This window comes from Gracilinanus agilis, chromosome 1 (assembly GCF_016433145.1).
Source record: "Gracilinanus agilis isolate LMUSP501 chromosome 1, AgileGrace, whole genome shotgun sequence".
NCBI classification, from domain to species: domain Eukaryota; kingdom Metazoa; phylum Chordata; class Mammalia; order Didelphimorphia; family Didelphidae; genus Gracilinanus; species Gracilinanus agilis.
The window spans coordinates 268713271-268739586 of NC_058130.1; the positions used below are offsets into that span (position 1 = coordinate 268713271).

At 39.2% G+C, this 26316-nt stretch overlaps 2 protein-coding genes across 2 annotated transcripts in view; one reads left to right on the forward strand and one right to left on the reverse strand.

The window, feature by feature from the left end:
* The window catches only part of BAG1 (BAG cochaperone 1), a 54825-nt gene extending 40340 nt beyond the window's left edge, over positions 1–14485 (forward strand). Inside the window, exons 6-7 of the mRNA XM_044661557.1 lie at positions 7835–7897; positions 13575–14485. Coding sequence (XP_044517492.1) covers positions 7835–7897; positions 13575–13664 — 153 coding nt within the window. The 3' untranslated portion in view covers positions 13665–14485. The remainder of the gene's footprint in view (positions 1–7834; positions 7898–13574) is intronic.
* Positions 14486–22276: 7791 nt separating this feature from the next.
* SPINK4 (serine peptidase inhibitor Kazal type 4) overlaps positions 22277–26316 on the reverse strand; it is an 8852-nt gene continuing 4812 nt past the window's right edge. Inside the window, exons 3-4 of the mRNA XM_044657568.1 lie at positions 25156–25268; positions 22277–22322 (exon numbers count right to left, since the gene is read on the reverse strand). Of these exons, the coding sequence (XP_044513503.1) occupies positions 22277–22322; positions 25156–25268 (159 nt within the window). The remainder of the gene's footprint in view (positions 22323–25155; positions 25269–26316) is intronic.

Genomic DNA, 26316 nt, shown 5'->3' on the forward strand with positions numbered 1-26316 from the left:
CTATTATTTTTTTTTTCTGTCTTGTCCCTTCCCTGGACATAGGAACCATATTCCCATAATGAATGCATCCAGGGACGAATAGCAAGGCTACAGAGCCTCAAGGAACTTATGCTGCCCACCTCATCTCAATTCTCCTGCCCCTCAATCCCTATCCCAGGTCTGTATCCCCATCCTCCAATATTGGTATGAACTAGAAAAGTCATTTACAATTATCGAGTCATTGTGCAGACCTGAAACCTTACTTAGTGCTTTAAGTTATAGGGATAAAGAACGGGTTTTTGTTTGTTTTTTTAGAGCCCCTTGAAAAATCATATGCAAAATTAGGAGTTTTCAAAAAAGAGTCTGCACTTGGGACAGCTAGGTGGCTCAGTGGATAGAGCCAGGCCTGGAGATGGGAGGTCCTGGGTTCAGATCTGGCTTCAGACACTTCCTAGCTGTGTGACCCTGGGCAAGTCACTTAACCCCAATTGCCTAGCCCTTACTGTTCTTCTGCCGTGGAACCAGTGTTTAATATTGGTTTGAATACAGAAGGTAAGGGTTAAAAAAAAGAAAAAAAAGAAAAAGATGAACAGTCCGTACTAGATCATGGCTATTGTCCCATCAACTGCCTTCCACATTGGAATAAGTTATATATGATCCGATTTTTCCCTCCTCCTGCTCACTAACTACTAGATTGCCTATAAGGCATCGAGTCCTTTATTCCCATGCCCCGAGGTTCAGGTTCCCATACCTTGATCCCTTCTCTGCCTTTGTAGACTTACAATAACTACCAGGCCCCTCTTGCTGAGCAGGACTTCCAGTCCTCGACTCTCTCCTGTCCAACTCTCTTCCGTTGCTGCCTATGCCCCAAAGTGACAGAATCCGTTTCACCGGGATACCCAACGGTAGGTATCCTTTCTGGCATTAGAAAAATGGACTTCCTCATTGTTCTAGAGTTGCTCATCATGGGAAGGTCAGCTGTGGTCGTGGCTTGTAGAGGTAATATTCTCTTCGCTAATATTTCAAGGCATCTATGAGGTCCTTCTTCCATACACTTACAAAGTACCATTATTTCATCTTAGCCTCCTGCTGAGAAACTCAGTTCAGTCTGGGAGTCAAATAATGGTTATTCTATGCTTGACCTCATTCCCTGACTCCCAGGGATATAGCCACCAGCTGACACCTATTGAAATGGCTAGTTAGCCTGAGACACTTCCTAGCTATCTCCACTGAGCCACCTACCTGCTGGAGCCAGAGATTGTGGGTTTAAGTCTAATTCCAGCTCTAAATCTTTGATCTTTTATTTTTCTAACAAATTACTTCCTTTCTTGACTTTATGCAAGCTTAGGAACTAGAAATGGTCTTATTATATTAGGTATGTAAACTGAAATATTATGGGCATATGCCCATCTTCATTAGCTTTTAGGCTATGAATGACTAAATTAAAAAAAAAAACAATTTTCTTTTTCTAAAAAAACAACTTGTTACCATTTGTTTTAGAATCAATACTAAGTATTGGTTCCAAGGCAGAAGATTGGTAAGGGCTAGGCAATTGGAGTTAAGTGGTTTGCCCCAGGGTCTCACAGCAAGGAAGTGTCTGAGGTTAGTATTGAACCCAGGACCTCCTGTCTCCAGGCCTGACTCCGTCCACTGAGCCACCTAGATGCACCCCCCCCCCAAAGTTTTTCTAAGAACTATAAGATAACTATGAATATCCACAATATCAGTTATTTGGGGAGAGTATGTCCTTGGAGAAACAAGCTTTCTGAGTGTAAGAATTGCTAGCATTTTTCTGTATATAAATTGGCATCAATAAGAAATATGGCATGTGAGGGTCTATACAGAAGGTTCAGAAGGAAGCAACTGAAGGATGAATTTGAATCGTCTCTTCTACTTTTGAAATGAGGTGGTTGAAATTTCTAAGGGCCTTTCTATGTCTGTTCTCTTCCCTTCTTCAACCTCCATGAGGTGGACTTTCTAAGAAGCAATGAAATCACAGCTTTTCAAAGGTTTAAGGGCCCTTTGTTTGCAATAACAAAATACATCAATGAAACTTTTTAAAAATAGCCATTAAGAACTGACCTGCAATATTCGTAGCATTGTCAGGGGCTATCATCACCTAGATCAGTGATGTCAAACCCAAATAGAAATGGGAGCCACTCATCCGCCTATAAGGCTCTCTGTAAGTTGAATATTGATTTAGTTTAAAAAATGTAATATCTATGTTTTATTTTATCTTTATTATTTATAATTTCATTATTATTTTATTAAATATTTCCAAATTATATTTTAACCTGGTCTAGGCTGGACTTGGGAGTCTTAACGGGTCACACATTTGACACCTTTGACCTAGAACATGATGCTTAAAGACTTAAATTTGGAGTGCAGGTTTGGTAAAATTAATGCCTGACTCTTAAAATGATGTTAGCATGTTATGGTACTTTTCTATCTAAGCCAGATTTCTGAACCTCTTTACTAAAGTGATCTAAATACTGGTGACCTCAAGTACTTCTAGAAAGGATCAGCTGTAAGGATGGGAGTAGAAAATAGATGCAGAAACAGGAGAGTAACTCTTGTTTTACTCATTGACTGATCTTCCTGTCTTGGGCAGCTAGGTGGCACAGTGGATAGAGTGCTGGGCCTGGGGGTCAGACAGTCTCCTCTTTGTCAGTTCCAACCTGGCTTCAGATACTTACGAGCTGTGTGACCTGGGTAAGTCACTTAACCTTGTTGGCTTCAGTTTTCTCATCTGTAAAATGAACTAGAGAAGGAAATGGTGAAGCACTTCAAAATCTTTTCCAAAAAAATTCCAAATAATACCAAAAAATAATAATGATACCAAAAAAAACAGAAATAGTAACCAACAAAACAAAAAGAAAAAAATAGACCTAATTTTCCTACTCGTCATAACCAAAACCCTGGTCTTTTCTCCTTCCCAAAGTCTTTCCTTTTTTTCTCTAGCCATTCTAATTCTGTGAGGAACCACTGTATGACCTTGGGCAAGTCTACCTTTCTGAACCTTAGTTTCCTGATGTATAAAATGAATTGGATTGGATGGTCTCTAAAGTTCTATCCAGGTCTAAAGCTATGTTCTTATGGCAGGAAAGTAGAAAGAGTACTGGGCAGAGAGCCTAGAGATCTTTAAGTTATAGCTCCACCACTTATTAGTAACTGCTTGGGGTCTCATCTGAAAGATGGAAATAATGATACTTGCCACTATTTACCTAATGGTGGTTATTCTTAAGAAAATGTTTTGCAAACGTTTTAGCACTATAGAAGTATGGGTTGCTACTGGCATCAGTGGTAATATTAATATTTAAAAATAACAATAATATTTAACAAATAAAAATCTCTGCTTTAATTGCAGTTATCATAAAAATTAAATAATCAAAACATATTAGTCTTGTTAGCTCTATAATTATGGCTTTAAGGAAAGGGACTGAGTTCTGGGGATAGTAATTTGGGGATCAAAAGATTTCCCTAGACTAGGGATCCTTTCTCTGGTCTGGAAAGGAATAGCATAAGAGTAGAAAAATCCTTGAACTTCTAGAACCCAGAAGAAGGAGGTTCTTGTCCTGGCTCTGCTATTAACAAGCTATGTGACCTGGGGAGAGCCATCTCACTTCCTTCCTCTCCAACCCTCACTCCCTACCCGGATCCCACTGGCTGGGTTTTCTCAGCTGTAAAGTGAGAGAGTTGTCTTGAAGGTCCCTTCTATCATCCTGCCACAGCAGTAGGATATGGATAGTAAATGACTGACCCAAATGGTCTAGGATCTAGGTCATTGTCATAGTGTACTTTGCATTAATCGTTTGGGTATCCATCAGTCAGAACTAGAGTTAATTGGGAGGTGTTGGTGAAAAGAGATGCAATGCCAAAGCAATGGCAGTAAATGGGAGCTGATAATAGGGTATGGGAGGGGCAGTGAGATGGCTCAGTGAATATAAGGCATCAGGTCTGGAGATGGGAGGTCCTTGGTTCAAATTTGGCCTCAGACACTTCCTAGCTGCAGAATCCTGGCAAGTCATTTAACCTCAATTGTCTAGCTCATCTTGCCCTTCTGTAGGAACCTAGGAACCAATACTCAGTATAAATTCTAAGATAGCACAGTAAGGATTTATAAGGGGGAAAAATGTGTATCCATTGGGGCAGCTAGGTGTCTCAGATAGAGAGCCAGGTGGGAGGTCCTGTATCCAAATATGACCTCAGACACTAGCTCTGTGACTTTGGGCAAGTCACCTAACCCCCACTGCCTAGCCCTTACTACTTATCTGCCTTTGAACCAATACTTAGTATATATTCTAAAACAGAAGGTAAGGGTTTAAAAACAAAACGAAAAATACAAAACAAAAACTAGCGTGGGCCAGTTCCCAATAAGATGAACAGGCACAGGATCATGTAAAGAAGAAAAGAGAGGAGCCAGCCATAAAGAATGAGTTTGATATTCATTAACACCTTCCTTGTATGAAAATGCAGGGAGGGGGAGACATGCTAGGCAGGGGTACATACCTCTGAGGACCTTTAACAGTGAAATAGATACATGACTCTGATCATATCATAAGCAAATTAGAGAAGGGGAAGAGATATTATACACTTGGAAAATTTTGGCCCAAGGGATAGGAATAAAATAGACAATGGTGTGAAACAGTATCGGTGCGGTTATATTTAGAAGGAAAATGGTGGGCTGGGGGAAAAAAAATCTTAGTAGCAAATTTCTCAATAAGGCTCTATTTGGATATTTGGAGAATTGATCTGAATATGTAAAAAAGAAGAGCCATTCCACAGTGACCAATGGCCAAAGGTTATGTATGAATGGGTAATTTTCAAAAGAAGAAAAGAGGGGGCAGCTGGGTGGCTCAGTGGATTGAGAGCCAGGCCTAGAGACGGGAGGTCCTAGGTTCAAATCTGACCTCAGACACTTTTTAGCTATGTGACCCTGGGCAAGTCACTTAACCCCCATTGCCTAGCCCTTACCACTCTTCTGCCTTGGAGCCAATACACAGTATTGACTTCAAGATGGAAGGTAAGGGTTTAAAAAAAGAAATGAAAACTAAAATAATCAAATGAAAAAATTCCAAATCACTAATACTAAGAGAAATGCAAATTAAAACAGTTTTGAGGTTCTATCTTTCATCTATTAGATTGGCAGAGATGACACAAATGGAAAATGATAATTGTTGGAGGAACCGTAGGAGGACTGGTAGCTTAATGTACTGTCCAACTCCCTTTGATCCAGATAACCATTACTAGGTACATATTCTACAGGAGTCAAAGCGGAGGGGAAAGGACCCATATATACAAAAAAGATTCATAGCAACTTTTTCTATTGTAGCAAAAAAGTAGAAATAAGATGGAGAATGGACTCTTTGTTGAAATAAAAAAAATAAACAAACAAAACTCCCTAGGAAATACTGGGAAATGATTGAACAAATTATGTTGTATGAATGTAATGAAATAGTATTATACTGTAAGAAATGATCAGACTCAAAGTGACCGGGGAAGACTTGTATGAACTGCTACAGAGTAAAGTGAGCAGAATCAAGAGAACAAGTCATTCTATAACTACAGTACCCTAAAAGAGAACAACCTGAAAAGATTTCAGAACACTCAAGGAAGTTACTCGTCATCACTCTAGAAAACTGATGATGAAGCATGATTCTCATCTCTTAGAAGACAATGTAGTTGCAGACTGAGATGCATTGATAAAATCAGTGTGAATTTGTGTTGTTTGATTAATCATTTGCTGCAAGGCAGGGCTCTTATTTTTTGACTGCAATGCTTTTTTAGGCTTCTCTGTTATTTTATGATCTAGTTCCTTCTCTACAAGTCAGAGTGTCCCTCAAGATTCCCTTCTAAATCCATTCTGTTCTTGTTCTTTCCCTTTTCACTCTATATTGTTCCCCCTTGGTACTCTGTCATGGTTCTCACTAGTTCAATTATTGTCTTTATGTAGGTGACTCACAAATCTATATATTCAGCCTGAATCTCTTCTAAGTATAGGTCCAGCTGCCTGCTGGACATCCCATGACTTTACATGTCTCAGATAGTACATCATTTTTCTGCCAAAATCTGTCCCTTTTCTGGATTTCTCTATCTCTCTTCAGGTCACTATTGTCCTTGAAGTCACCTACATTTAGAACCTCAGATTCAACCTTGATGTTTCCCTTTCCACTCCATACATTTGATCACTGGCTAAAATCTTATTTCTTCCTTCTCTTCTCTACTCTTTGAGCCATCATTCTAAGTTTATGCCCTTATCCTCTCACAATAAGAACTGAAGAAAAGACATTCAGACATTCTCCTTTCAGCCTATCAGCATCAAAATGATGGGTAGCGATGAATTGAGGCAATAATAGAACAGGACTTGGTAGATTTAAGATAAGGCTGGGAAGGGCAGTTAGGTAGTACAGTGGGTTAGAGCACCAGGCCTGTAGTCAAGAGGACCTGGGTTCAAATTTGAATTCAAATATACACTAACCACTTAACCCCAACTTTTGCCTAGCCCTTGCCACTCTTCTATGTTAAAACCGATTATAAGATTTCATGAAAGCACTGGTATAAGCTGGAAGAATGGGGAGAAAGGGAAGGAGAGAATCTCAATTGCAAAATGTCAAAAAACAATTGTTAAAAATTGTTTCTACATGTAATTGGAAAATATAAAATTTAATTAAAAAAGAATTGATACTAAGACAGAAGGTAAAGATTAAAAAAAAATGAAGATAAGGCTAAGAGCAGAAAATTAGAGGCCAGATATGAGGGTGACTCATGCCAAAGGAAATGTTTAGAAGCCATTGTTTAAGGTAGAATTGGACCTAGAAAAATGGCCCAGAATTAGGGTGTCCCTAGGTCCCAGAGGTCATTTGGGTTCTATTTATCCATGGTTTCCTTAACTGTAAAGTATATTGGACTAGATAATCTCGAAGGCCCCTTCTACCTCAAAATGCTAGACTCTGAGACAGAATAAGAGTATATTGAAATGAAGGAGGCAATTAAGAATTAAGAAGACACAGAAATGAGAAAACAAGGACATGTGTTAGGACTTTAACTAGAACCAAGTAATCCATAGACATTCAAAGAGAAATATCAGAGGAACTGATCATGACTTTCGCAAAGTGAGCTAAATCCCAAGACCTCATTCTAACAATTGTCTCATTGCCAAAGTTCTCTGTATTGGCATGCTACGCTTAGGCCCTTGACTCAGGTCGTGCCCCTTCTCAGCTCTGACCACTAATAGTCTATTCTGTCAGTGACTTGGAAACCCAGAGTCATTATACAATAACCTAGAATAGTTCTAGGTGCTCTGTGTGTGACTGTGTAATTCAAAAAAGCTGAATATATAATTCCTGCCCTTATTGAGCCTACAGTGTAGATGTCAAGACTAAACAGTTAAAGAACAAGACAATACATATTAATAGGATTTGCCTGTATGGTATAGGCAAAGCAAGAGAAGGGAGTACCACATGGGTAGGAGCATCCTTTTGAAGACGATAGCCAGTTGCAATTTGCATTTGTGGAGAGAGTTCCCACCTCATAAAATGGCAGGCTCTTAACATTGGCGTAAACTGGGTTTATTAAAACTGGATGATAAGATTATTGGTCTGGAGTTAGAAGAAACCTCAAAGACCAGCTACTCCAACCCCCTCATTTTACAGATGAGGAAACTGAGGTCAAAGGAAGTTAAGGGACCTGCCAACATCATCAAAAGGGGTATTTGAATCCAGAGTCTTCTGACTTGGGAGCAAGTGCTCTTAACTACATGACCTCAAAATCCACAGTAGTTGTTTTCAGATACAGTATTATTTTTTGTGGTGATTTTATTAAGGATTATTCATTTAATAACTTTATATTTCTGCAGACTCTTCCAGAGAATTTCAGAGACTGTAGACTGAAAAGGAAGGGATTGGTGAAAAAGGTTCAGGTAAGTTATGAAGAAGATGTCAAATCTCTGTCATTTTCTCTATGTTTAATAGACAACCTTCAGTAGTAGGCTTATATCCAACATTAGCCATATGGCAAACATTAGAAAACACCGCCTGGGATCTTTCTGGTTTGGATTTGTAAATTAGCCTATTTAGGGAAGGGGAATCCTTGGAGCTCTTTCTTACCTAGCTCTTCTGTTTCGGAGATGATTTGGGAGTGTGACCCAATTCCTAATGGTAGGAAAACTTCCCTGAAGGAAATAGATTATCCATGTTTCCAGTTATTACCATTTACAGTCAGATAATTGAGGGTTGACTACAACCCACTAACTTGAGACATTTACATTGATTCACACATACTGAGGTCATAGATCTATTCAGAGCTAAGAGGATGCTTACCAGAGAGCTCTTCTCTCTCTTTACAGATGAGGGAACTGAGAAAACTTGCTCAAGGTCACACAAATGACAACACTGGAAATTGAACCCAGGTCCTCTGACTGAAAACCCAGCGATCTTTCTGTTACACCAGGCTGATTTATGGAGCTGCTTTGATTAACTAATCCTCTAGATACAAAGCTCTTTGTAGAAAAGCCATGATTTAAAAAAAAAATACAAACCCTTCATTCTCATTAGTAGAAAGTGCTGTAGATGGTGCTGTAGGGGTGTTGAGAAACCTCTCAGCTACTCCTTAGAGGAGAAGTAGCTTAGGAAGAAGACAGGGCTTGAAGGCACAGTGACCAGGTAAATCAAGGGTGTCTGCCCTTTGCCTGGTGAAGCATTAGAGCGGGCCCACATGTCTGATGAGTAGGGCAGTCACTGGGCCTGAGGAGGCCCTTCTCCTGCAGGGCTAGAGGGGCAGGCTCCAAAATGGGATCCTAGCATAAACTAAAAGACCAGGCCAAACTGGTGCTAGGAGCGCCAAGAATCCAACGGTTGAGATGGAAGTGGGTAAACCTCAGCTAGGTATTGGGCCTAGAGACAGGAGGACCTGGGTTCAAATCTGACCTCAGACACTTCCTAGCAGTGTGACCCTGGGCAAGTCACTTAAACCCCACTGCTTAGCCCTTATTGCTCTTCTGCCTTGGAACCAATTGATTCTAAGATGGAATGAAGAGTTAAAAAAAAACTTCAAAAAATATTAAAAGTGTCAGAGAGTCATGGAGGTAGGTAGCAAGTGAAAACAGGTCATCAAAGAACTAAGTATTGGATGATTCATTCTATGTCCCCAGAGCTTCAGTATTTGTATGGTGGCAACATTCATTCTCTACCTCTATTTTAATAAGACCCAGGCACCATTTGAAGGCTCATGGTTGAAATTAAACACTAATCCTGGCTAGGCAAAGATGGCAGTGGGGGCCAGTGTGTGCCCTGACCTCCTACTCTTACCTTTCCCTTTTCTTTTATCTCTCTTTCTCCTTCCAAAAATAGAACCTCAGAGTTGGAAGGGATCTCAGAGACCATCTAGTCCAGTGATGGTGAACCTTTTAAAGACTGTGTGCTGTGCCACACCAACCTAGAGACAATGTGCCATGTCCCCCACCCCTTCCTAAGCAGCCTTGTCCCAGACAGGGGAGGGAGGAAGTGCTTCCATTGGGCTGCTGGGCAGAGGGACAGCTGAAGTGAGAAATGGCTTCAGGCTCAGAGAGGGAGAAGGGAGCAACTCAACCCAAGTCCCTCTGTCTTTCTAGTAATGAACTCTGGTGGGTGACAGGTACATGCCCTTTTTGGCATGCTTTCCATAGGTTCACCATCATGGATCTAGTCTAACCCATGTACCTGAACAGGAATTCCTGTGACAACATTCCTGACAAGTGTTAATTTTATTTTTTCTCCTTATATTTATCTTGTGTATACTTGTTTATGTACATGTAAATGTGTATTTATATATATGTGTGTGTAAAATGTATAAAATATATTTTGTGTAACTATATGATATGTTTGTGTATATAAATATATAATAAATATTTGCATTATGAATACATATATTTATATACATTTTTTATTTGTAACACTATGAGGGTATTGGAAATACATACATAGACATTTACTTTGCATCTCCCTCTTAGAACAGAATCTCCTTGCCAGTAAAGATCATTTTTATTTATTGTATTTGTGTCTTCAGTGCCTACCACATGCTTGGTACATAGTAGGAGCCGAATACTTTTTCTTTTTTTAATCCCTTTCCTTCTGTTTTAGAATCAATACTAAATATTGGTTCCTAGGCAGAAGAGCAGTAAGGGCTAGGCAGTTGGGGTTAAGTGACTTGCCTGGGGTCACACTGCTAGGAAGTGTTTGAGGCCAGATTTGAACCCAGGACCTCCTGTTTCTAGCCCTGACTCTCAATTCACTGAGCCACCCAGCTGCCCCCAGGAGCCTAATATTTATTTGTACTCACTTGTTGATTGATATCTAGGTTCAGCTTGAAGGCGTATTGGGACAGAACTGACCACCTCCCAAGTTAGCCCATTTATTTTTTTTAACAGCTCGCATTTTTAGGAAAATTTTACTTACATTGAAGCAAAATCTACCTCTGTAGCTCCCGCCCATTGCTTTTAGGTCTTCTCTTTGATGCCAAATCTTACAAGTCTAATTTCTTTTCTATACAACAGCCCTACAAATGCTGATTTCCTTCAGAGGCCTTAAGCATGTCTCCCCACCCCATGATCTTCACCATCTTGCCTCTCTTCCTCTGAATATTTGGCAGTTTATTCTATGTTCTTTATCAGATGCAGTGCCCAGAATGAACACAGCATTCCAGATGTGTTCTGATCCATCTATACTTCACTCTCCACCTCCACCTTCCCCAGAATAAGTACAGAAAGACTGTCGCCTACTTATTCTAGGCAACTTGCTTCTTTTAATGCAGCCTAAGAACATGTCATTGTATTTGGCTAGTATTTTGTACTGTGAATTTATATCATGTTTTCATATTTCATGCTTTCAGAAATTCCACTATCACTTTTCAAAATAGATGTCTTTTGTTTTATATTTCTAGATATATCATTTCAAGATATAGCCCTCCACTTTCCTATCTCTGTAAATGGAATTAATGGTCATTAATGCAGTGCTAGATCTATCTTCCTTACTGTCATATAACTCATAGCTCCCCCCTCTTCATTTTGTCCTCATGGCCATGAGACATGTTGTCATATGGTTTACTGAAATCTAGGAATCCTATGTCTACAGCATTTCTCTAAAATACCCTTATCAAAATAAGGACTTGGAATCAAGAAGACCTGGGTTCAGGTCTTATCACTGACACATTTACTAGCTATGTGACCTTGGACAAATCACTTAACCCTTCTGAGCTTCAGGTAGTTCTTAGAAATAAAAATGACGGTTGTGTGGTGTGATTACTGTCTTCAGTTGCCTTCGGTTAGTAAATTCCACCAAACTTCAAATTAAAGAGAGCGAGAGGGAAACTACTTTCACCTGTTGTTTGTTTTAAATAAAACCCAAATTTCAGCCACTCTTCACTTCATCCTTTCTCTTCTCCTTTTTCTCATATTGACAGAGCTTCTGATCCCTCCCATCTTCTTGCCTTGCTCAGTTTCATTGTTTCCTTCTGGTTTTGGAAGAAAAACTTTTCTTCGTTTTAGGCAAAATTGAGATTCATTAAGATGGATGTGGGACATCTTATCTGGGCCTCATACTGATGGGTCTGGGCCCCAGATGCCAAAAAATAACTACTTTAGACCTCATAGAGGTATTACCGGATCAAAGGGTATGCAGAGTTTTATAGCTCTTTGGGCATGATTCCAAATTGCCTTCCAGAATGACTGGATCTGTTCACAACTCCACCAACAATGCACCAGTGTCCCAATTTTGGCACATCTAAAACTTACTTTCCTTTACTGTCATATCAGTCAATCTGATAGGTGTGAGATGGTACCTCCAAGCTGTTTTAATTTGACTATCTAATCAAGAATGATTTAGAACATTTTTTTATGTTTTGATTTATCTGAAAACTGCTTGTTCATATCTTCTGGCCATTTGTCAATTGGAGAATAGCTTAAATTCTTATGTATTTGATTCTGTTCTTTATGTATTTGAGAAACAAGGCATATACCAGAAAAATTTGTTATAAAATTTTTTATGGATAGGGTTTCTGATACTGCTGTTCATAAGCCCCACCAGTGTAGGTGCCCCATTGATTATCAGCTTGGGTTAATTAGCCTTCCCAGAGCTGTGAGATAACTCTCTTCTTGTATATAGGAGAGTAAGCTGGCCAAAGGATAAATTCATATTCACAACTCCCAGTTTCTGGAAGTCTTTTTTTCTTTTCATGAAGTCCCCATAAAATTCTCTTCATGTGTAAGTTTCTTTTGTTGTTTGGTCATATTTGGTTCTTTGTATCTCCTTGGACCATACTGTACAGGGGGTTTTCATGGCAAAGACGCTGGAGTGGTTTGCCAGTTCCTTCTCTTTTTTTTTTTCCTCCATTAAATTTTTTTTTAAATTTTAAAATATTTTTTCATGTTTACATTTCTTTTGTACTAGAATAAGGCAGAGGGTCACAAAACTAGTGTCAGAGGCTGGATTTGAACTTAGATCTTCCTGACTCCTGCTCTATCATCCTATTCTGAGCCACCAGTCTGCCTCCTACTCTTTACTGGGCTCTCCTGCCAGCACCCCTGTCGAGTCCTGAAGTTGCTTTTCCTTGGTGTCTAGACCCTGCCACCAGCCACTGCTGCTCTAGTGGATGCTGGTGCTGACTGGCCCGCCACATCTTTTGCCCTTTCAAAATTCACAGTTAGTGGGTAAGGGTGGAAGAGAGCCCCGGGATGTATAGTCACACATCCACTATTTCTTTCTTTCTAGGCAACAGAGGTTAAGTGACTTTCCCAAGGTCACACAGCTAGAAAGTGTCTGAGGCCAGATTTGCACCTAGGACCTCCTGTCTCTAGGCCCGGCTCTCAATCCACTGAGCCAACCCATCTGCCCCCACACATCCATTATTTCATTTGAGTTTCCTGGTAGCCTTGTGAAGTAGGCAACAATAACGGGAATCATAATACTTCATTTTAAAATTTTTTGGGCTTGGACTTGAGAAGATCTGGGTTCAGTAGTTGCTACTGATATACTAGTCATGTGACCTTGGGCAAATCACCCTTCTGAGCTTCAGGCAACTCTCAGAAATTTAGCTATTTAAGCCACAAGCAGAATGAAATTCCATTCATGGCAGTGGAAAGAATTCCTGTCTTGAATCCAAATTTGAACCCAGGACCTCCCATCTATAGGCCTGGCCCTCTATTCACTGAGCTACCTGGCTGTCTCTTGGTGACTATTTTCAATTCTACTTCCACGATGAGGCTTGGTTTTGTTTTTCTAACCAGGAATGGCCTCGCTTTTCCTCTCTACCTCTCTAGTTCCTGCATCCTTCAAGATCTGCCTCGGGGTCCCTTTTACTTTGACTATCCATTGGTGATCTCTCTTAAAACTCCTTTACAACATGCAGTGGCCCGAGGAATTCTGTGTTGTTCTACATCACCAATGAATTGTTTCCTGTATGGTAGCTCGTCTCCCCAGCTAGAATGCACGCCCCTCACAGGATCGTTTCCTGTTATTTCTTTGACTAGTGAAGGGCCTGCCAGAGGCCCAAGCACCAAGTCATCAGTGCTGACCACAGACTGGCTCAATTTTGCCTCACTTTGCCTTGTGTTTCTGTTTCCACAGGCCTTCCTAGCTCAGTGTGACACAGTTGAAAGAAGGATTGAACAAGAAACAGATAAGCTGCAATCAAAAAATTTGGCTCTGGCTGAATGAGAATTCTGTGTAAATTAGAGGGTGAGGGTGTGATTGCTCTGAACAAGAAGAAAAGTTTACTCTATTTTGTAACACATGCCTATCTTTATTTTTAGATCATGCCTGGTTTTACTGTTTGCCCTTTGGGAGCTGTTTTCTAAATAGCAAATTTACTCCTCAAACCCATCCTCCGTAGGGCCTTGAATTGTTTTTGTATGTCCTGATCCCATAGACAAATTATTTTACTCTACATAGTTATACTTTTTCATGTCTCCAGGGGGCAACAGCATTGCAGGACCAGGAGGAGAAAGCTTTTCTTCCCCAACAATCTAAGGTTAGGGGTGGCAATTTGTGTCTTTTGTGAGATCCCTGGAAGTTGACTTTGCCACCTACTAGCCTCATACTTCACGGGGAGGGACTAACCAGGTGATAATGAAAATCTAACGAGGTCCTACACAGATGACTGCAAAAAGATCATTAATCAAAGTCCTGTGAATGGGGCAAAGAAGTCTCACCTGTGAGACTTGATGTTGTGTGAGGCATACAGCAAGCTGACTCCCTTTTAACGTTTTTTCAATGGGCTGTGTTGGCATCCTATAGAACCTCTTTGTCATTCCACACAGCCCTGACGCAGTGGACAAATGGGTTGTAGGAGCCAATAGCAGCCCAGAAGCCTGGTTCCAAAAGGGAATTTGGGAAAAAGTAGAGAAATGTAGTGTCATGACCTTTGCAGCCAAAAAGGGACTAAGAAACAGAAAACTTTCAGAAGCAGGCAATGTGTACTTTCTTCAAGGACATCTATTTTATTTCAACCTATATTTTGTGATAAATGTTTTTCTTCTCATTATTTTATTATTATTTTATTATTATTAAAATATGAGTTCAAACAACAGACCAAACAAACAGACCTGGGAGTTTTTCTTTCTTGTTTAAAAAGAGAACAATAATCATTGTATATTATTCTAGCGTGAGTTTATTTTTTTTCCCCAACCTTCCCCTTCTGTCCTAGAATCAGTACTAAGTATAGGTTCCAAGGCAGAAGAGCAGTAAAGGCTAGGCATTGGGAGGTTAAGTGACTTGCCCAGAGTCACAAGCTAAGAAGTATCTGAGGCCAGATTTGAACCCCTGGCTTTCAGTCTGCTGAGTCACCCAGCTGCCCTCGATAATGTTTTTTGTAAGGAAGATGTGGTCAATACAAATTTTCCTAACCTAGAAATCTGCCCCTGCTGAACATTCTAGTTGAACAGAGTCTGAGTTATGCACATACTCAACTGTTTTGTTGTCACATCTGGATTCTGATCCCCAGATTGGGCGGTGGAGGTTGTTAAGAGACGTGATATAAAGTGATGGGGAGTGGGGCCTGTACATCTGGAGTGGATATTAATGTAGCCCAACAGAGGGCTTTGCTGATTTGTTTAAAAACTGGATTAACCAGTCTTTGGGGCTGATTCTACAGGCTAGTCCTAGTTGTCAAAGTAATTCTATGTAATTGCACCCTGTTTTGTTTTACATGGAAGCAGAAAGAGGCAAGGAAGGAGTAGTTGAAAAGATTCAGTTTGTGCAACCCGGTAGTCTTGGAGAAACTCCAGGATAATCCATTCAGGTCTTGAAAAAGGCTTAGTTATCGCTTCTATCCACAAATTCAAACATTTCAATATATGAAGAATTTTTAAAAATTACCTATTAAACTATTCACATATTAAAAATTATATATTATAAAATATGTATGAAGATATAGGGAAGCTAGGTGAGATAATGGGATAGAATGTCAGGCCAGGAGTCAAAAAGACTTATCTTCCTGAGCTCAAACATGGCACTTACTAGCTGCATGACAGACACTAGCTGTGTGACCCTGGGCAAGTCATCTTTGCCTCAGTTTCCTCATCTGTAAAATGAGCTATGGAAGGAAATAGCAAACCACTCTAGTATCTTCGCTAAGAAAACTCCAAAAGGGGTCACAAAGAATGGGACACAACAGAAAAAATGACTAAACAACAAATATAAATACATGTATACATACATGTATATACAACATGTTTAAAAAGGTAATATAAAATTGTCCTGTTTGTGTCCCCTTTTTGTTTCCTTCTTTGTATTTTTGGGTTTTTTGGTTTTGCATCCATGTCATTTTTCACTAACTTATCTCAAGCCCCTATTAGACCTCCCTTGGAACAAATATAGGAAAGCAAAACAAATCCATACTTAGCCGTTTCTGAAAATGTATGTCTCCTTCTGCACCTCTAGTTGGCCACTTCCCTGACTGTTAGCCAATTAGCTTTTATTAAGTGCTTGGTCTGTGCACTGCACTGTGCTAAGTGCTGAGGTTACAAAAAGGCCAAAGAGACAGTTCCTACCTTCAAGGAGCTCATAGTTTATTGGGGGAGACGACAAGCAAACGGATATATACAAACAAGATAGATACAGGAGAAAAAGGAAATAATTTAAAAAGGGAAAGCCCAAGAATTAAGAGGGGTTAGCAAGAAGCCCACCTTTTCTTCATCACCCTTCTGAAGTCAACATTGATCAAAGTTCTGAAACCATTCCTTGGCATTCTCCACATTCTTTCCTTTGGTGAATTTATCCAGTTTAGGAAGCATCTCTATACTGATAGTTCTCGAAATCTCTAACTCCCATTTCCATACAAACTCCCTATCATTAAATTCTTTTTTTTTTTTTAAACTCTTACCTTCTGCCTTAGAATCAATACTGTGTATTGGTTCTAAGGCAGAAGAGTGGTAAGGGCTGGGCTGTGGGGGTAAAGTGACTTGCCTGGTGTCACATTGCTGGGAAGTGTCTGAGGCCAGATTTGAACCCCAAGACCTCCTGAATCTGGGCCTGCTTCTCAATCCACTGAGTCACCCAGCTTCACCCTCTTCTTACTCACTTTTCATTCTTCTGCAGCCTGGCTCCCAGGAGCATCATTCAACTAAAACTGCTTTCTCCAAAGTTATCAATGATCTCTTAATTTCCAAATCCATTGGCCTTTTCTCATTTCTCATCCTTGACTTCTTGGCCACCCTTTTCTCTTGGATAATCTTTTTCTCTCTGCGTTTTTGTTGTTGTTGCTTTTAACATTAGTCTCTCCTTGTTCTCCTCCTATCTGTCTAATAACTCCTTTTTCCATCTCCTTTGCTAGATCTTCACCTAGCTCTTGCCCATCAACTGTGAGTGTCTCCCATGACCCTCTTTTGGGCCCCTTTCTCTACCCTTCTGTACTATTTTACTTGGTGGTCTCCCTCCACTCCCCATTGCATGTTAAAACAATTTTAACAGTTTTTAAAAAAAAATTGAATTCCAAATTCTCTCCCTATCCATAAATCTGATAGGTAATATGTTCCTTGTTGTTCTGATCAGCTTATGATATCTCCTTTGATATCTTGATCATTATTCCATTTCTGTGTTAGTGAATGGTATAAATATGGTGTATACCTAGTTTCTGTCAAACTACTTCCCAGTTGTCCCAGCAATTTTTACTACTAGTGATTTTTTTATCCTAAAAATCTGGATTTATACTTTTGTCAAATACAAGGTTATTATAATCTTTTTTTAAAAAAAAATTTTTAAACCCTTACCTTCTGTGTATTGGCTCATAGGTGGAAGAGTGGTAAGGGTGGGCAATGGGGGTCATGTGACTTTCCCAGGGTCACACAGCTGGGAAGTGTCTGAGGCCAGATTTGAACCTAGGACCTCCTGTCTCTAGGCCTGACTCTCAATCCACTGAGCTACCCAGCTGCTCCTTTTTATAATCTTTTAGTATTCTTTCTTATATGTCTGTTCTTTCCCACTGATCTACCTTTCTATTTCTTATTTAGTACCAGATAGTTTTTATAATTGTTGCTTTATAATGCAATTTAAAATCTAGTACTGCTAGATCTCCTTTCTTTACATTTTTCATGAATTATTTTGATATTCTTGATCTTGTGTTCTTCTTCCAAATGAATTAAGTTATTACTTTTTTCTAGCTCAATAAGTAAATTTTTTGGTAATTTGATTAGGGTGGCATTGAATAGGTTAATCTACCTATTTTAGGTAGGATTGTCATTTTACTGTTTCTCCAGTTATTTAGATTTGACTTTACTTGTGTAAAAAGTGTCTTACTCACCCATTAAAAAAAAAAATCTCTTTGGAATACAGACCAAGTAGTGTTATTAGATTAGAGAATATTTACCAAGAGGTAGCTAAGTTCAGTGGACAGAGAGCCAGGACAGAAGGTTCTAGGTTCAAATCTGATTTCAGATACTTCAGTTCACTTAACCCCAGTTGCCTAGCTCTTTCTCCTCTTCTACCTTGAAACCAATCAATTCTAAGACAGAAGGTAAGAACCAAAAAAAAAAAAAATTTTAAAGAGCAAGCACATTAAAAAAAAAACCCCTTGGGCATAGTTCTAAATTACTCTCCAGAATAACTGGAACATTATTTGTTTTTGATGAAGCCATGCTAACTCTTTATAAGTACCAATTAGTTAATCAATAAATATTAGATATATCGAGTATGCCAGATATTTCTTTTTCTAGATATTTCTAGCCATCTCCTTAATAATCCTCTCTTGAATTGATGTTAAGACTATTCACTTCCCTTTTTAGAAGAAAGTTGTGAGCTCCTTAAAGACAAGAACTGTCTTTTGTCTCTCTTTTTGTATCCCAAAACTTAGCACAGAGCCTGTAACATATAGTAGGTACTTAATAAATATTTATCAATTGACTGACTTTTATTGATGGCCACTGTTTTTAAAATTTTTTAAACTTGGTTTTTAAAGACTTTTTTTTAAAGGGAATGGAATGATGCTGATTTAGCCTCCTATGTGGCATTGGTAGACTGGGTCTAGGCCAACCTCACTCATGCCTTATGATGAACCTTTGTCAAGGGCAATTGTATCCAATATTTTGGCCTGACCCTCACCCAAAGCTATGGGCCTCCTATACCACACCAGCATATAGGCCAATATATCAATCTAGTGAAAAAAAATGCTAGAAAAAATGTATCATGAAATTCAGAGTCTGTACAGTAAGGACCCTTCTGGCTCCTCAAGTTTATGGAATCCCTAAGAGTTCCTGTATCCGCACTTAGCAGTCCTGAGCCATCCAAATCTCTTGAGGGACTTTGTAGACTAGTCTCCTTATGGCCAAGGCCAAGGATCCTGGTCATCCTAACTGTAGAACCCTAAGGAGACCAAAGGCCACAAGTCTGAGTCTGGAAAGAGGAGAGTAGCCAGATATATAAGGTATAGTAGCCAGATAGCTATCTTAGCAGAAGACCGCAATAGGTCCCTACATTGGGACACTTCTGTTTACATTGGCATTTGGAGGCAGACTGCTGAGATAAGGGGCATCCTTGCTCAGTTGTAAAGGGGGAAAACAATCCCCATCGGTTAATTAATAAGCATTTACTAAATGGTTAATTATATGTGCAAGGATAGCTAATTAATTCAACTTAAACTTCTCAATGAAAGCAACTGAACTTTATTCATCAAAGTGTACAGATGATATCTTCCACAACATTCCCTCTGCCTAGCTTGAAGCCATGTGTCTTCCTCAGGGGTAGTGGTCAATCTCTGCCAACCAATCAGCACTGTCCTCAAGCCAACATAGCCTTACCTGAGTCTCAAGTTTGGAAAATACAAGAACCAGCCCCATTGAGATCTCTGGTGTGTTTTTGTACTCTTAGCTATAAGTTTTCCTAAGCTATTTACTACAAATGTGACTTGTAGTTTATTTCAAAATTACTGCTAATGATATCATATTGCTTGTCTTCTCAAGGGATGGAGAAAACTCAAAAAAATTTTTAATGAATAAAAACAATTTAATATAATGGGAAATATTTAACAAAATAAAAATGTTTTTTAAAATTTCTGATAGAGTTGCTTATTTTTCACCTGTCTTTTCAGAGGGTCCTCATATGTTTATGAATTGTTTAAGAATACACATGTGTTCCCTTTGATCCAGCCATACCATTGTTGGGTTTGAACCCCAAAGAGATCATAGATAAACAGACTTGTACGAAAATATTTATAGCTGCGCTTTTTGTAGTGGCAAAAAACTGGAAAAGGAGGGTATGCCCTTCAATTGGGGAATGGCTGAACAAATTGTGGTATATGCTGGTGATGGAATACTATTGTGCTCAAAGGAATAATAAACTGGAGGAATTCCATGTGAACTGGAAAGACCTCCAAGAATTGATGCAGAGTGAAAGGAGCAGAGTCAGAAGAACATTGTGCACAGAGACCAATACGCTGTGGTAAAATAGAAGTTATGGACTTCTGTACTAGCAGCAATGCAATGATCCAGGACAATTCTGAGGGATTTATGGAAAAGAACACTACCCACATTCAGAGGAAGAACTGCAAGAGTGGAAACACAGAAGAAAAGCAACTGCTTGAACACATGGGTTGAGGCAGATATGATTGGGGATTTTGATTCGAAACTATCACACCAATGCAATGATCAACAATTTGGAAATAGATCTTGATCAATGACACATGTAAAACCAAGGGAAATGTACATCGGCCAGGGGTGGGGGGAGGGCGAGGGGTGAAGGGGAAAGTAGGAGCATGAATCATGTAACCATGTTAACTTTACTAAAAAGTGAATATTAATAAATGTTTAAAAAAAAAAGAATACACATGTGTTGCTTACTACCTAATAACTAACACACAAGTGCTTGTCTTATTGAAAACAACATAGGGAAACAATTTTCTCAAAATAGCTCAGCCACAAAATAGAGGCTTAAACCAAAATGAAATAATTTGTGCTAAGTTGGCAAACGTTTTTTATTAAGGTAATAAAACTTATTCTCACTACATTATCAGTTGTAATAAATTGGCAAACATATTCCTACTACCTCTCCGAGGTACAAAAACTTACCCTTATTATAGCTAGGCACTGTTCTAAACTATGGACATACAAAGAAAGACAAAAATAGTCCCTGCCTCCAACAGGTTAAATAACTGGATAGAAGATATAAACAGAGTAGACAGAGGGTAATCAAAGTGCTAGCAGCTGGGGTGACCAGGAAAAGCCTAAGATTTGAGCTATCTTGAAGGAAGCTAGAAAAAATAAGAGGTGGAAGTCAGAGGTTCATATATGGTGGACAGCCAGTGTGAAAGCAAAGGCACTAGGTGGAGTGTCTTTCTAGTTTTCAATTTTGTCTATGTTCATTCATTCAGGGGACCATTAAATAGTTTCCAAAGGGGAACTCTTCATGCACAAATTATTCCAGTTCTCAGCTTGCATTAAGGAAGAACTAGGAGAGCTTCCCAATAAACAGAATGCATTGCTCTGATAAATTCCTATCAAGAGAGGCACTTGAACAGAATCTCAAGTAGAAGGGATTGGTTCTTCAGGAAGAGATTAGTTGGATTAGATGGCCTTTTGAGTCTCTTAAAATTCTAAGGCTCTTGGATTTTAAGAGTGATCAAATCAAGAGGTATCTGTTCTCTAAATAAATCTCTACTGGATTTGCTTTCACTCTATGAGGAAGTGCTTTCCTGAATCCAGACAAAGGTCACACTCTGTAACCTCACTAGTCCTTCTTACATAAATTTGAGAAAGGAAGACCACAACCCTAGTAGTCTTTTGCCTTTGGGTCCAGTCCTAAATGACTTGTAGCTCAATTAATTTATCTTGCACTCAATTTCCTCATCTGTAAAATGAGAATTGGATTAGATGAACACTTAAGTTTTGGACTAGGATTCAGAGGCATTAAATGACTTTTTCTTTTTTTGCAAGGGATGTGGGTCTTTCTAGTAAAAATAAAGAAGGAAGCCAGGGGTGACATTGCACTCTGGTGATTACAGCTACTGGGGAAGATAAGAGTTCTGAGCTTCTTTGTTGATCATATAGTGGGATTAGGCACATGTAAAAATACTCTAGTCTGAGCAAGATAGGGAGATCTAGGAGAGAGGGAGAGAGACACACAGAAACAGAGACAGAGATAAAGAGAAACAGAAAGACAGAGAAAGAGAAACAGACAGAAACAGACAGAAAGAAAAAGAGAAACAGAGGCAGAGAGAGAGAAACAGAGAGGCAGAGAAAAACCAAGAAAGCAAGAGGAAGAGAAGGGTGGGGGCAGCTGGGTAGCTCAGTGGATTGAGAGCCGGGCCTAGAGACAGGAGGTCCTAGGTTCAAATCTGACCTCAGACACTTCCCAGCTGTGTGACCCTGGGCAAGTCACTTGACCCTCATTGCCTACCCTTACCACTCTTCTGCCTTGGAACCAATACACAGGTAAGGGTTTAAAAAAAAAAAAAGAGGAAGGGAGGGGGGAAGGAAGAAAGAGAAAAAGAAAGAACGAAAGAGAAAAGACAGGAAGAAAAAAAAAGAGAAGACAGTTCTCCTTGTCTCCCTCATCTTCCCTACTCCTTCTTTCCCCCAAACCACATTTTTCTCTTACCTTCCAATGCTTTCCCTAGACAAAGGAATTCTTAGTGCATAATAATGTACTGAAATGCAAGTAGTGTCCTTTAGTGATAACCGTCAAACTTAATGAAGTTCCTTTGTTGATTTCAATGACAAATACTCAGGCTAATTCTACATATTGATTTTATTGTACTCAATAGAGATTGTATTTACTGGGGAGAGGACCTTATTTCTGAAGCAATTAGAAAAGGTTCACGTAGTCTATTGAATGTTTTTTCTTTAGCACTGTCCATCCTTTGTAATTTGGATATCCTGTTTAGTTTTTCTATAATCAAAGGAGAAAAAAATTAATTACACATCATGAATAGACTACTTTTTTTTCACCACTGTGACTGTCATATCATAGATTCATTTTTTAAGAGCCAAAAGGTGTATTAGAGATTCTTGAGGTTACCCAGACTCTAGTTCCATTTTTTTTTTTTCACATAAGGAAATTTAGTTTCAGAGGAGTGATTTGCCCACAGTCACAAGAGAACAGGGTTGGGATTTGCATACAGGTCCTTTTACTCCCAAGTCCACTATTCTTTTCAGTGCACCATGCTATCTAGCCACATTTATAATAATATGCAAATGTGCCTTTAATGTATTTATTTTTAATTGCTAGCTTTCTCTTAAAAGGTGGTCTCGTTTCAGTGGTGGCTGGGGGTACTACTGCTGAATACTCCTATGGGTGAAAATAAATATTCTATAAAGGGAATTGGGGACCGTGCATGGGTATAATCTGCAGAGATTTGGGATTTAGAGAGACCATTCATCCTGCCCAAGGAGAATAGGAGGTCTTGGGGGTAACTGACACCCACAAGGATGATAGGGCATGGATGCAACAAGGGAGATCCTAATGGGGAAAAAAGTGACCAAAGGGAAGTTCAAAAGTCAATAATGATCTGTGTGATCAGGGACATAGGAAATTCCTACTGTGGGAAAACATCTCTGTCACCTGTAGGAATTATTTCTTTTATTTTTATCAGTTATATGTAATAGTAAATTTCTACACTAGTTTTCCTAAATTCTGTGATTGAACTTATCTCCCTCCCTCCCTTTCCTTCCCCTTCCCGGTGCTGGCACGTGATTCGGATCTGGGTTATACACATATTATCATGCAAAACATTTTGCAGGAATTATTTCTATGGCTCCTGGGCCAAGGGACAAAAGCTACAAATTATTTAGGAGATGCATCCCCAAATAGGTGCCTTAAAAACTTTGATTTTACAAAGATGCAAGAGCAGTCGGTGGAGGAAGACTGGGCAGAACTACTTCCATTTTAACTTCTATACCTTCCACCATGGCCATGAAGCCCAGAGCTGCTGCTTACTCAACTGGCTCCAGTTGACTCATAGCACTTGGAGGACATGGCCACTATTTAGTGTAGAATTTGTATCTTAACTATTTGCCACTATTTAGTATAGAATTTGTGTCTTAACCATTGAACAGGTATAAAACTGCTGCTGCTAGGTTGTTTCTTTTTTAGGTTCCTCTTTCTTTTTATGTGTCACTGAAGAAATTTTTGAGCATTGTCTCCTAAGCTCATTTCCCCAGTAAGCTCTTTGGGAAACTATTATATCTTGTTATAGTAGAACTGCCTATACTTTTAAAATTTGGTTTCCATCTCTGTAGGGGGAGGCTTTGGTTAGTTTCTTTAACTGAGGACTTACTAGATGATGGGAAGCATATCTATTGAAGAAGATCCAAGCTTTATCAGCTATGGGAAGGTTGGGGTAAAGGGGGGTGAAGAGAGGGGAAACAGGAAGGGCTTAAATTTCTCTTCTGTAATCAGTTTTTTCTCCCAAATATTTGGGTTTTGTTTGTTGTTATTGATGATAATTTTAGGATCAGTATGAGTATAAAGGAAAGAAGATAAGATTATAATTTAGGGTTGGAAGGGACATTTGAGATAATTTAGTCCAACCGTTAGGGCAGCAATGGATAGAGTACTGGGCATGGAATTTGGAAGAGTCATCTTCATGAGTTCAAATTGGATCTCTAAGACTAGATGTATGACCCTGGGCAAGTCACTTACCCCTATTTGCCTCAGTTCCTCATCTGTAAAATGAACTGGAGAAAGACATGGCAAACTACTCTCATATATTTGCCAAGAAAACACCAAAATGGACTTACAGAGAGTCAGAAACAACTGTACAACAAGTCCAACCCTCTCTATTTAAAGAAGAGGAAACTGAGTGATGTTTCCCTAGGTCAAATAGGTGGTAAGAATTGGAGCTGGGATGTGAACTTAGAGGTCCTCTGACTCTGGAGTCTATGCTTATTAAAGTTTGAAGGGATCTTAGAAAGCATCTATAGTAATCTGAACTCCTGAGTCTATAGAAGAGGAAAAATGTTTCCCAGGGAGAAACGAAATGCACTGAGAACTAAAACCAAGTTAGTGTGAGACTGAGTTTGAACCAGATTCCACCATGTTTCATTCCTTCTTAGGACAGTATTTTGAACAGAATAGTTCTTGTGACAATTAACCCTCTGGCCCCTTAAAGGAACGGGAAATGTGGGTATAAGGAGATATTTTCTCAACCTGGACAGGGCATGAAAAGACAATGGCATGAGATATCTGAGCAACACTTCAGAATGGGGTTAAAATCACATTAAAATGTAATTGGAAGGGGTAGCTAGGTGGCTACGTGGTCCTCACCTAAAGTCAGGAGGATCTGGGTTCAAATTTGACCTCAGATACTTCCTAGCTGTGTGACCCTGGGCAAGTCACTTAACCCCAATTGACTAACCCCTACCTTTCTTTTGCCTTGGAATTGATACTTAGTATTGATTCTAAGACAGAAGGTAAAAGTTTTTTTAAAAAATGTAATTAGGGAAATGTTTAAATAAATAAAAGTATATAATAGAATTAATAAAATAGTTAAATAAGTAACATAATTGGGAAATATTTAATAAAATAAATAAAAATATGTAATAGAATCCATATTGAAACAAAACAGATAATGTTACTATGTGGTTATCTACATCAATATGGGGCCAGCCGGGAAACTTGGGTATAATTAGGCCTTCTTGCTAATTTGAATTTCATACCACTTGTGGATTATGTGACAAAACCAAAAGACTCAAGTTAAATGTAAATTAGAAAGTGAACTTACATTCTTGCAATGCACAGTTGACACTCATTGCCATAGGTATTCCCATTGGTTCCACAGACAGGTTGGTGAATTTTGGGGCAAATTGGGATTTCACCCATGTGTTCACAGATTGGCTGAGGAAAGATATATATAAGTAGATGAGAGAAAAATTCATTGTTCTCACTAGCATGTTAATCTCTTTGGAAGAAACTTTGTGGAAAAAATTCTTGATAGCTATTTAACTAGATTTCAGGAAAAGACTTTCCCACCCATATACTCTGGAATGCTTAGGGGAGGGGCAAACCCCTAAACCATAAGCATAATCTCTTTTGAGATAGAACCAGATCCTCAGATAGACACCTACTCTCTCAATTTCATGTTAAAATTTTAATTCTTATTCCTAGTTCTCACCAAATCAGCAATGTTGGTTGGCTTGCATTTACAGATATGAACACTTCTGTAAGATAGAGCCTGACTGTGGGAAGCTAGACCAAAAGCTCCATTACTACATCTTCAAAGGGTTTTGATTCATCTGTACAAGTACCATCCCTTCCACTATAGATCATAATCCCCACCTGCCTTAGGAGACAGTTTTATGAATTGCTTTGATTAAAAGAAACAAAACTCTCACTTTTGTGATGAGTCTGCCTGAATCTCTGAAAACAAAGAGGTCAACTTGAGTCGTCAACACACATTTATCAAATGCTTATTATATATTGGCACACATGCCAGGCACTTTCCTAAGTGCTAGGATACAAAGAAAGACCAACCAGCAAGAAAAATCCCAGGTCTCAAGGAGTTCACAGTCTAACTGGAGAGAGAATATGCCAACAATTAGGCAGCAAGGAGGCTCAGTGGAGAGAGCACTGGGCCTGGAGTCAGGAAGACTTGAGTTAAAAATCAGCCTTGGACACTTACCAGCTATGTGACTCTGGGCAAGTCACTCAATCTCTGTTTGCCTTAATCCACCAAAGAAGAAAATGGCCAACCATTCTAGTATCTTTGCAAAGAAAACCTCATGGACAGAGAGTATGGTCAATGGGATCATGAAAGTCAGATGGGACTAAACCATTGAAAAACAGCAAATATAAACGTTAATAATTATTATATAGTATTCCTCCATCTTCCTTTGCTTTCCTTTTCCTTCCTTCCTTCCTTCCTTCCTTCCTTCCTTCCTTCCTT